Below are 11760 nucleotides of genomic sequence, written 5' to 3'. Positions count from 1 at the left end.
TTTCAAGTAAGTGCACTAACACATATACATGTTCACAAACACAAAGAGAGAGAGAGAGAGTGAGAGAGAGAGAGTGAATGTGGCACTGTCCATGGGTCTGAAACATCGATAAAAATGTACTTCGTTCATTCTTTCTCTCTCTCATGCACACATTCAGATACGCACACATGCACTTACACGGTCTGACAAAACACACACACACACACACACACACACACACACACACACACAATTTAAAAAAAACAGAGGTGAAGAGATTAAATGCGGCACTGTCCATGGTGCTGAAACAAACCAACAGGTTTACTCAATACAACAGTTTTACCCTGCTGATGATGTGTTGTTGCAGTAGTAATTACACACAAACTGGCACACACTGACAGACACACACACACCCAAAGAGAGAGAGAGTCAACTTAATGAGGCTGAAGCGTTTCCTACACACACACACACGCGCACACACACACACACACACACACACACACACACACACACACACACACACACACACACACACACACACACACACACAGTGTAATAGTGGAACTTTCCATGGTGCTGAACCATTTTCCCACGTTCACATTTGGACTCACAAATGCAGAAACAGTGAGAGAGAGAATGTGTCACTGTCCGTGGTGCTGAAGCAACATCTACAAACATTTGCTCAGTACAATGCTTCCCGAATGTACGCACGCACAATCACACAATGTCTCACACAGACAGACTCACACATTCATCAACAAAGAAAGTAAATGTGGAGCTCTCCATGGTGCTGAAACAACATCAAGGCATGTTCACTGGACGCATTCACTCCCCCTCCCAAACGCACACACAAACATTCACATGCATATAAGCACATTGCTTCCATCCCTCACACACACACACACACACACACACATCTGCATGTGCACACAAGCACAAGCAAGTATGCACATACACCCACACAAACAAAAACAAGTTTGCACACACACAGCCACACAAACACACGCTCATAAATACACACGAAGACATACAGACATACAGTACATTCAAAGAGAGATTCAATATAGTCAATTCCGTGGTGCTAAAAAAACATCTACCTGGCCCGCACACATGCACACATATTCATAAGCACAGAGAGAAAGACAGAGAAAGCGTGTAAATGAGTTACTGTCCGCGGTGCTGAAACAGCATCAATAAACATTTACTTAGTAAAGAGGTGTCCAGCTCAGATTCTGGAGGGTGACAGCGCTGCATGTTTTCCATGTTTCCCTGCTCCTACTTGGTTGATTTCATGAGGCTCGATATCACGGTTTCTGCTGGACTCGGTGATGAACCTTCATGAGATTCAGGTGTGTTGAAGCAGGGAGACATTGAAAACATGCAGGGCTGCAAACCTCAAGGATCTGAGTTTGACACTCCTGACTTAGTACAATTCTTCGCTTCCTCACACAGACATGCAGGCATGCACAAACACACAGTTTCACATCAATACACTAACATATACACATATTCACAAACACAGAGAATGTGTCACTGTCCATGGTGCTGAAACATCTACGTATGTTTATTAAACACATTCCCCTGTCCCAACATGCACGCGCGCATGCACATGTGCACATGCACGCACACACGCACGCACGCACAGACACACACACACACACACACACACACACACACACACACACACACACACACACACACACACATACGGAGAGAGAGAGAGAATATAAATGTGGTACTGTTCATACTTCTGAAACTTCCACAAACACTTACTATGTTAATTCTTTATCTCTCTCACGCACACATTCAGATATGCATGCATGTACATACAGAGTCTCACATAAACACACATACAGTACATTTTTATATACAAAAAGAGAAGGGAGGAGATTAAATGCAGCACTGTCCATGGTGCTGAAACAACATTGCATTTACAAAACACAAACACAGGTTTGACTCGGGCAGAATATTGACGGAATTTGCCATTTATTCATAAGCTCTCCTTCAGATTGACTTGTTCATAATGATTTGTTTACATTGCGCAGGTCACATAATTCCTTCACCAAGATGGCGGCCGCTCTGACTCATTTTGCGACCCAAAAAAAAGATTTTAAAGATAAAGAAACAAGAGGATAATCTTAAAACATTAACACTGCAGCTGAAAAAAACAACACCTCCAATTCCAAAAATACATTTGATTGGGAAATAAAAAGAAATGATTCCATCAAAAAAAATTCTAGGTTGGAATCTAAATTATATTTGAGCTGAAAATTTTGGATTTCAGTGTTTTATTTTATTTTATTTTATTTTATTTTATTTTATTTTATTTTATTTTATTTTATTCTATTTTATTTTATTTTATTTTATTTTATTTTATTTTATTTTATTTTATAGATTCAAGAGCAAATCTTGAAATTGAGTTTAAAAACTTTTGGCTTTGGTGTTGCTCGTCAGGCTGGTCTCTGGCAGCAGTGGGACATGAAGCAGAATAAGGTGGGGTTCACCCACTGTGGGCTGGTGTAAAAAGGAAGTGCTTCTGTTCTACCTGTTGGATTTATTTCCGAACAGACTTGAATTTTCAAATCAATTTTAAATTTCCAGATAATACAAGTTCTTTTACACCCACAAGATGATGAGATTGATTACAAAGACAAATGTCTCAGTGAGGAGGAGGAGGAGGAGGAGGAGGAGGAGGAGGAGGAGTCCACACATAACAATGATATTGTGTTCAATTCAGAGGAACCCTGGTTCGAAGCTGCAGTCTCATAACTCCTCACACTGCACCACTGAAATTTAGCAGATCCTCTGGTGGTTCCTCTGTCACTCAGTCCTGGATGAAGCTCTGCTCTGTGTAGATCTTCAGGACACACAGCGTCTCTCTGCTCTCAGGAAAACCACCTGCAAAGAGATGAGAGGAGATGATCAGAGTCTCTGAAGCAGTGAGGGCTTCAGTCCTGTTCAGAGCAGCAGTCAGCAGCTCAGAGCTCATGAAGGACCACCACTGTCAGACCAACACAACAAGCCTGTGGCTCCTCTGATTGGCTGACTGTGTGTCCTCTGCTGTCCAATCCTGAAGCTGCTCAGCGTTCTCCTCTCACAGCCTCACTGAGAGTCAAACACTGGATCTTTGTTCTCACACTGACTGTGTTTAGTCCAAACCTGCTGAGAGCAGCATGGACTCACTCCAACCATCTACTGACCTCAGAGTCTGCAGGCTGCAGTCTGGACTCTGCTGAAGATCAACCAGCTGCTGCACATCTGGATCCTTCAGCCGGTTGTAACGCAGGTCGAGCTCCTTCAGGTGGGAGGGGTTGGACTTCAGAGCTGAGACCAGAGAAGAACAGCAGATCTCTGACAACCTGCATCTCCGCAGCCTGAATAAAGAGAGAAAGCAGCAGAATCAGTGAGGAGGAACTGATCAGATGTATTGATGGAGAAACGATCAGCTCCACATTACTGAGTCCTGATCAATCAGCTGTTCTGTTGTTGTGGATCTTCACCACACACAACATTCACACTCCTCCTCATGTCCACACACAGCAGTCTGCTGCTGCTGAGCTCAGTCCACTCTCTCACTGCAGAGTCTCGGATCACAGCTGCTGACAAACATTTCTCCTTCTACAACAGTAACAGACAGTCAACTGACCCCAGAGTCTCCAGACTGCAGAGCGGACTCTCCAGAAGACCACACAGCTGCTCAACTCCTGAATCCTGCAGCTGGTTGTCACTCAGGTCCAGATGTTTCAGGAGGGAGGGTTTGGACTTCAGAACTGAGATGAGAGAAGAACAGCTGATCTCTGACAACCCGCAGTCATACAACCTGAATAAAGAGAAAAAGAAGTGAGATTAGAGGACAAAGGTTGACGTTGAAGTGACTGAGAGCTGAAGAAGGTTCAGACTGGAAGAGTTTAGAAATGTAAAGTTCAAACAGCTGAAGCCTCCAGGAGGAGAAGAGCTCTCAACATGCTGATCACTAACATGCTGCAGAGCTCAGTCCACCCTCCATCATCAGTTAAATACAATAGCTGATATATTGTGGGTTTTTATTCTTCTCTGTTTCAAACTCTAAAACCTGTTTTTTTTTTTAATGTTGTACAAGTTTGAGTACTTAGTTTTAACCTGTTCTATACAGAACTCCAACTCCAACATTTTTGCAGGAATTTGGGATTTTGATTATCGGTACATCATCAAACCTTTCAAGATATCAATGCTGGAATTATTTCACTCTCTGTGTCATGAGCATAAATCATGTATGGGTTTAACATTCTGAAGTGAGAGACAAAAAGTATTGAACATTTTCATGATATTCTCACTTTTTTGAGATATATTTTTAAATTTATGCAATGCAGCATGAGGAGCAGCGCATGGTACTGTCGTAGAAATTAGGAGAAAAGAGTGATTGTAAAGCCTAATATCAACACCAGTGGGGGAATATTTCCACTTCAAACTGAATGAGCTCGATGAGTTCTTCAACACAGACCAACCAGATTGAGCACTTTGTGAGAAAGTGGCAACAAAAACAGGAAACACAACAAACTTTCTCGCTGGCTTAAAGCAGAACCACCTAATCCAGTTTTCTCAGCTAATGAAAAATTTGCAGCTCATCGAAAACCTTCTCCTGACAGTCAACACTCACTGAGGGGTTTGGTCGACAAAGTAAGGCTGAATCCCATTTCACCCCTTGGCCCTTCCCCTCGTTTTGCGCGTTCACGTGGAGGGGTAGGAGTGTCCCAATTGTCATTATGACGGAGGGGTAGGGCCAAGAAAGAGGGCCAGTCACCCCTCCAAAAGGAGATTCTCGAGAGGCACACTCCAAACGGAGGGGTATGATGCAGTGGCGGCCAATGGCGAGGGGCGCTTGTTCTGTCAGCCCCCGACCATGACTGGCGGGCGGGGTTAATTCACTTCCGCATTGGCGGGAACGATCGTTTCCACACCCGCGCATTCCAGGCGCATTCCAAACACAACAGATAGACGATTATTTTCAATAAACTGGTTTCTTCAACACTGCCCGCCTGGAATGCGCGGGTGGGAAACGAGCGCCCCCGACAATGCGGAAGTGAACTAAGCCCGCCCGCCACTGACGGTCCAGGCGATCAAAACAAGCGCCCCTCGCCACCGGCCGCCACTGGATGACAGATTTCTCAGAAAGCCTTCCAAGATCGGCAAGATGGCGGCGTCCGCAACGAAAGAAGTTCATAAATGTCAGTATTTTGTCAATTAATAAAGTTTTAAAATGTAAGAAAAACATTCTTCTTCGGCAAATAATTGTCGCATCTGCCTACGTCATCGGCAGCGGCGACTACTGATGACGTACGCGATTGTCGGAGGGGTGTCCCAATTCGGAGTGGTTGACTTTCTCCCCTACCCCTTAGCACTCCGTTTCATAGGGGGAGGGCTAAGGGGTAGGGCCAAGGGGACGGGCTAAGGGGTGAAATGGAATTCAGCCTAAGTTCACACAGAACTGCACGAAATGCTGTGTTCACAGAAAGTGGAGTTCACCACAACTCAAAAAAAAACAACAACAAAAAAAATTTAATACCATTCAACGGCCAGGTTTCTGAGATCCACACATTCACTACGCTGTGGAACACCAACAAATAATGCTGTAGCGTTACGACACTGAAGTAAATACTGGGAACTACTTTTTCTTTTGAAATCACTACGCCCAGACGCCATATTTAGTAAGTAGTTCTGTCTGAGCAATCTTCGAATAAACAACTCAATCTTGTAATTTTGCATTAATATTTCACAGCGTAGTGAATATGCGGATTATAACGTGTCCACCAAAGTGTTTTGGCGTTGTTGGATTGTGTATTTGATGAGTTTGATGAGGGGAACCAAAAATACCATTCACTTCCATTGTGTCTGTCCTGAAAACCTTCCCCGACTCACCTCTGAATAAACAACAGCTCGCCCTCACAACAAAAGTAAGTATGCTGTTCGAAATGACTAAGGAATTGCGCTAAATGGGCCAATTTGCCAAAATGTTGAGGTATCCCTTTAAGCTTCCTCATAAGGGCTGTTGACCTGCCCTTAGTCTGGCCGGTCACCCAGGACCTGTTTGCCATGGGAGACGCTACCAGGGGCATAAAGCCCCCGACAACAGAGCTCCTGGGATCACAAAGGCACTCAAACTCCCCCACCACTTTAAGGTGGCAGGTCAGGAGGGAGTCAAAGTAGCTAATCTGTATTGTTAATAATGATGACTCACTTGTAGCAAATGCACAGTGCATGAACCATCATAACTCCATGATGATCAGAGTGTCATCATTTCTTTACTATGTGTCCTGTGTTTATTCCTCCAAAAAGACTCAGGACTTGAAACTACTTCAGATTTTCTTGATTCGTTGCGCTGTTGAATAAAAATTATTATATCTTTCTACGCTTATCTTATTTAATCTGCTTCAATGTATGTTTGTCAAGCATTTAGCTAACCTCTGGTTCCTATAGTTTCAAATACAAATGTTTTGAAACTGGCATGACCAAAAATTATACAAATCAGACGATATGAAAAAAACATCTTGTGATCATTTTTTCTACCATACTGCCCAGCCCTCATCCCAGGACGAAAGCACAGAGAAGAAGTTTCAGTTCCTCATGGAGTTCCTCGGTGTGGATCTCTCTCAGATCAGCCTGATGTCTGCACTTTAGTGTCAACACAACTTTCACTGAAACACACTCAAACATGGAGTCTGACCTCAGAGTCTCCAGACGGCAGAGCGGACTCTCCAGAAAACCACACAGCTGCTCAACTGCTGAATCCAGCTGCTCGTTCCTACTCAGGTCCAGATGTTTCAGGAGGGCGGGTTTGGACTTCAGAACTGAGGCCACAGAAGAACAGCTGATCTTCGACAAATTGCAGTTATACAACCTGAATAAAGACAGACAGAAGTGAGATTAGAGAAAAAAGTTTGATGTTGAAGTGACTGAGAGCTGAGAGCTGTTCAGACTGGAAGAGTTTAGAAATGTAAAGTCCGAATAGCAAAAGCCACCAGGAGGAGAAGAGCTCTCCTTGGTCCACTCTCTCTCATCAGTTTTATGAGTAATCTTGCATGTTGTGGATTTTGATTCTTTTTTTTACCTGTTTCAAACTCCAAAAGTAAATTTCTTTAAATGTTGTGCGTCTGAATACTTGCTTTTGACCTCTTCTACACAGAACTCAAATCCTTCAACATCTGTTTCCTGAATCTTTTCTAACTTTGGTTGTAAATGTGAGCTGAAATGAGGAGTTAATCCTCTTTAGATGAGACTTCAGACTGATCCTTAGTGTCCATTTTTTCTTCCTCAAAAGGTTGGAGCTCTGAGGAACTGAAAGTAGAACTGGGGTTACTATTTGCGTTGATTTGATCTTTGTTCTTCTGCAGAGCTGAATAGATGTGAAGACCAATCAGAAGCAGAGCCGTGAGGGAGGACATGTCAACAGCCAAGGTCACTGGACAGAAATCTAACAAGTCCAGAGGTAATAAAGGGTCTTTGTCTCTGTGGAGCAAGGTAGAGCAGTGCAGCGTGAAGAGCAACACGAGGTACCTGAGTAGAAATTAGGAGAAAAGAGTGATTTTAAGTCTAATATCAGCCCCAGTGTGGGAATATTTCAGCTTCTAACTGAATGAGCTGGATGAGTCCATCAACACAGAGCAACCAGTCTGAGCACTTTGTGTGAAAGTTGCAACACAAACAGGAAACACAACAAACTCTCATGCTGACTTAAAGCAGAAAGACTTGATAAAGTTTTCCCAGCTGTTGGACTTTAATGGAAACACAATTTTTACTGGAAGACACTCAAACATGGAGTCTGACCTCAGAGTCTCCAGACAACAGAGTGGACTCTCCAGAAAACCACACAGCTGGTCAACTGCTGAATCCAGCTTCTGGCTCCGACCCAGGTCCAGATGCTTCAGGAGGGAGGGTTTGGACTTGAGAACTGAGGCCAGAGAAGAACAGCTGGTCTTTGACAAATCACAGTCTTCCAACCTGAATAAAGAGAGAAATAAGAGAAATTAGAGAAAAAAAGTTTGATGCTGAAGTGACTGAGAGCTGAAGAAGGTTCAGACTGGAAGAGTTTAGAAACGTAAAGTCCAAACAGCTGAAGCCTCCAGGAGGAGAAGAGCTCTCATCAACATGCTGCAGAACTCTCTCCACTCTCTGTCCAAACTACATCTGGAATCCTCCTGATCTCCTCTCAGGCCTTTGACTCCAACAGATTCTACCTTCAGACAGTGAACTGACCTCAGAAACTCCAGTTGACAGTTTGGACTCTCCAGTCCAGAACACAGAATCTTCACCGATGAACCCTTCAGGCCGTTGTAACTCAGGTCCAGATGTTTCAGGTGGGAGGGGTCAGACTTCAGAGCTGAGGAGACCACTTCATAATGAGGATCAGAGAGTCTGCAGTCAGAAAGTCTGTAATGAGACCCAGAGAGGACAGGACGTCAGGAGAGAGGACACTTTGACATCAGACCTGATGACAGATGGAATGTGGATTAGAATATGAAGGAAGACTGACAGCCTCAGTTTGAACAAACACTGAGAACTGTGCCAATATCTGGAGGTCACTGTTTAAATGCTGCAGCAGTCAAGTTTGAGAAAAATGGGACGATTCGACTGATGGTTTCTTCAGGACAGATCACTGATCAACATCTCCACAGAGGAACGACTTTCTACAAACATCACTGAGACGCTGATCATGATGACTTTTGGATGGACGACAGCAAAACGGAATGTATCATCTTTGGAAAAGATAATCTGTACTTTCATCAGTTCAAGACTAAACCAATGCAATACAATCTATAGCTGTGTTTCCACTGCGCATTTGTGCCTTTGCCGGTACGGGACGGGTCAGAACGTTAGAGGTGGGCGTCTGTGTGGGTTTTCCACTGCAGGGAGCACGGTTAAGAGCAGCCGTGTAACGACGCGGGTACATGGTGTCATGGCGTGACGGTAAACACGGGGTTGTACTGCAGCTGTCGCTCCTCAGCGGTACTTCTCAGTCGTCAAGCGAAGCTGTGAGACTTCATTCCATGCGAGACAAACAAGTTAAAACAACCAGTGAGTGTAAAGCAGCACATGCAAAACAACAGAGGGTTTATTCAGTGGAAGAACTGTTTAAACATGGCAGGTTCGTCGACAATGACAATCAGGACCAATCAGCTGGCGGCAGTATGAAGCCCCTCCCCATTACAGCCGGGACACGGTGCAAGGTACCGCATATGGAAGGGGAGAGAAGAATGGTCACGGTTGGTCACAGATGGTAACAGTTCATGGTCAGAGGAAAAACACGGCGTCCCGTATTGACCCGGCACAACACTGCGCAGTGGAAACACGGCTTGGACTGCCCTCAGTCAGTCTTCAATCTCACGTCTCCAGCCTGTACAGAACGCTGCTGCCCGATTTTGAACAGTCACGTCGAAACGTGAACACATTACCCTGTGCTGTCGTCACTCCACTGGATTCAAGTTCATTTTAGAATCACTTCTTAATCTCCTATTTGTTTTTAATGCCACTGACGGCATGCCTCCTTCCTGCCTGTCTGAGCATGGCAGGGCCCTGGTTCTTCAGGTCAGCTTCTGCTGGAAGTCTCAGGGTCGAGACTTAAACAGTGAGATGACCGTTCTTTTGCTGACGCTGCTCCCAGATTGTGGAACAAACTGTCCCCTGAAATTCACGCCACCACTGATATCGGCCTTTTCAAAGTGAAGTTGAAGACCAACTTTCTTAGATTGACTTTTAATTCCGACTGAGAGATCTTATTTTTTTGAGTTGTACTTATTTTTGCCTGTTGCTTTGTCGTTTTTTTTTTTTTTTTTCCTGAAAGGCTGAAATAACCTGTAGCATGAAGGCCTTCCTCTCAGTACTGTGACACTTTCTAGAGCCAAAAAAAAAAAAAACCCTTTGTAAAGGACTCTAGAAATAAATGTGACACTGACTGACTGACTGACTGACTGACTGACTGACTGACTGACTGACTGACTGATTGATTGACGTGGACTCACAGAGCCTTCCTGCAGTTCTTCACAGCTGGGAGCAGTCTCTGCCGTCCCTCATCTGTTGTGTCGTACTCATTCAGGTTCAACTCCTCCAGGACTTGGTCCGATATCTGCAGCATGTAGGCCAGAGCTGAGCAGTGGATCTCAGAGAGTCTTGTGTCTGATTCGGTGCCTGACTTCAGGAACTCTTGTATCTCCTGATGTACTGAGAGGTCCTTCATCTCCATCAGACAGTGGAAGATGTTGATGCTTCTGTCAGGAGACACTTCTTTCTTGTTGATCTTCTTCAGGTTCTGGAAGACTCTCTGGATGGCTTTTGGACGGCTCCTTGTCCGACCCAGCAGACCTTCTAAGAGTCTCTGGTTGGATTCCAGAGAGAGGCCATGAAGGAAGCGGACAAACAGGTCCAGGTGGCCGTTCCGACTCCTGAGGGATTTCTCCAGGACTTTCTTCAAGAAAACATCGAGGGATGTGAAAGCATGATCCTCTCCAAAGAAGGTCTCCAGTACATCTGTCTTCCTGCTGGTGAAACAGTGGAACATGGAGACTGCAGCCAGAAACTCCTGAACACTCAGATGGACGAAGCTGTAGACGGCTTTCTGGAAGATCACAGACTCTCTTCTGAAGATCTGAGTACAGATTCCAGAGTACAGCGAGGCCTCAGTCACATCCAGACCACACTGCTCCAGGTCTTCTTGGTAGAACAGGATGTTTCCTTTGTCCAGATGTTCCAAGGCCATCCTGCCCAGCTTCAGAAGAAGCTCCCTGTCAGCCTCCGTCAGCTCCTGTGGACCCGTCTTAGGTCCTTCATGGTACTTGAGCTTCTTCCTGTGTGTCTGAACCAGCACAAAGTGGGAGTACATGTCAGTCAGGGTCTGGGGCAGCTCTCCTCTCTGCTCGCTGCTCAACATGTGCTCCAGAACTGTAGCAGTGATCCAGCAGAAGACTGGGATTCCACACATGATGTGGAGGCTCCTGGAGGTCTGGATGTGGGAGATGATCCTGCTGCTCAGCTCCTCATCACTCAGCCTCCTCCTGAAGTACTCCTCCTTCTGGGCGTCAGTGAAGCCTCGCAATTCTGTCAGTCTGTCCACACATGTTGGAGGGATCTGATGGGCCACCGCCGGTCGGGAAGTGATCCAGACTCGAGCCGAGGGCAGCAGATCCCCCCGGATGAGGTTAGTGAGCAGCTCGCTGACTGAAGACTGCTGGGAGACGTCAAGCAGCCGCCGGCTTCTGCTGAAGTCCAGAGACAGTCTGCTTTCATCCAGACCATCAAAGATGAAGAGCAGCTTGCAGACAGCCAGCTCCTCTGCCGTCAGCTTCTGGAGCGTGGGATGGAAAACAGCCAGCAGCGAGAGGAGGCTGTACGGCCGCTCTCCCAGCAGGTTCAGCTCCCTGAAGGAGAGCACCACCAGCACCCCCACATCCTGGTTCTCCAGGCCCTCGGCCCAGTCCAGAGTGAACTTGTGCACCGAGAAGGTTTTTCCACTGCCGGCCACGCCGCTGGTCACAACCACTCGGATGTGTCTGTGCTGCTGGGCCGAGGCTTTGAAGATGTCCTGAACCCTGATGGCAGAGTGACGGAGGCTCTTCTTCCTGGAAGCTGTCTCCAGAAGCTTCAGCTCAGGTTCCCTCTGAAGCTCCTCACTGAGTCTCTCCATGATGTGGAGCTCAGTGTAGATCCTGTTGAGGAGGCTTCCTCCTCCTGCTTCATCACTTCCTTCAGTCACACGTTCACATGTCTCCTTCAGACTCTTCTTATGTTCTTCTAGAAGCTGCTGCAGACCCACAC

The 11760-nt window shown here is 45.7% G+C and overlaps 1 protein-coding gene across 1 annotated transcript in view; it reads right to left on the bottom strand.

Annotated features, from left to right (window-relative positions):
• Positions 1-2331: 2331 nt before the first annotated feature.
• LOC115401620 (NACHT, LRR and PYD domains-containing protein 3-like) overlaps positions 2332-11760 on the bottom strand; it is a 257799-nt gene continuing 248370 nt past the window's right edge. Inside the window, exons 14-18 of the mRNA XM_030109905.1 lie at positions 7780-7953; positions 6680-6853; positions 3626-3799; positions 3180-3353; positions 2332-2877 (exon numbers count right to left, since the gene is read on the bottom strand). Coding sequence (XP_029965765.1) covers positions 2865-2877; positions 3180-3353; positions 3626-3799; positions 6680-6853; positions 7780-7953 — 709 coding nt within the window. The 3' untranslated portion in view covers positions 2332-2864. The remainder of the gene's footprint in view (positions 2878-3179; positions 3354-3625; positions 3800-6679; positions 6854-7779; positions 7954-11760) is intronic.

This window comes from Salarias fasciatus, chromosome 15 (assembly GCF_902148845.1).
Source record: "Salarias fasciatus chromosome 15, fSalaFa1.1, whole genome shotgun sequence".
NCBI lineage: Eukaryota > Metazoa > Chordata > Actinopteri > Blenniiformes > Blenniidae > Salarias > Salarias fasciatus.
The sequence above is the reverse complement of the archived record's forward strand: the minus strand, read 5'-3'. Positions and strand labels throughout refer to the sequence as shown.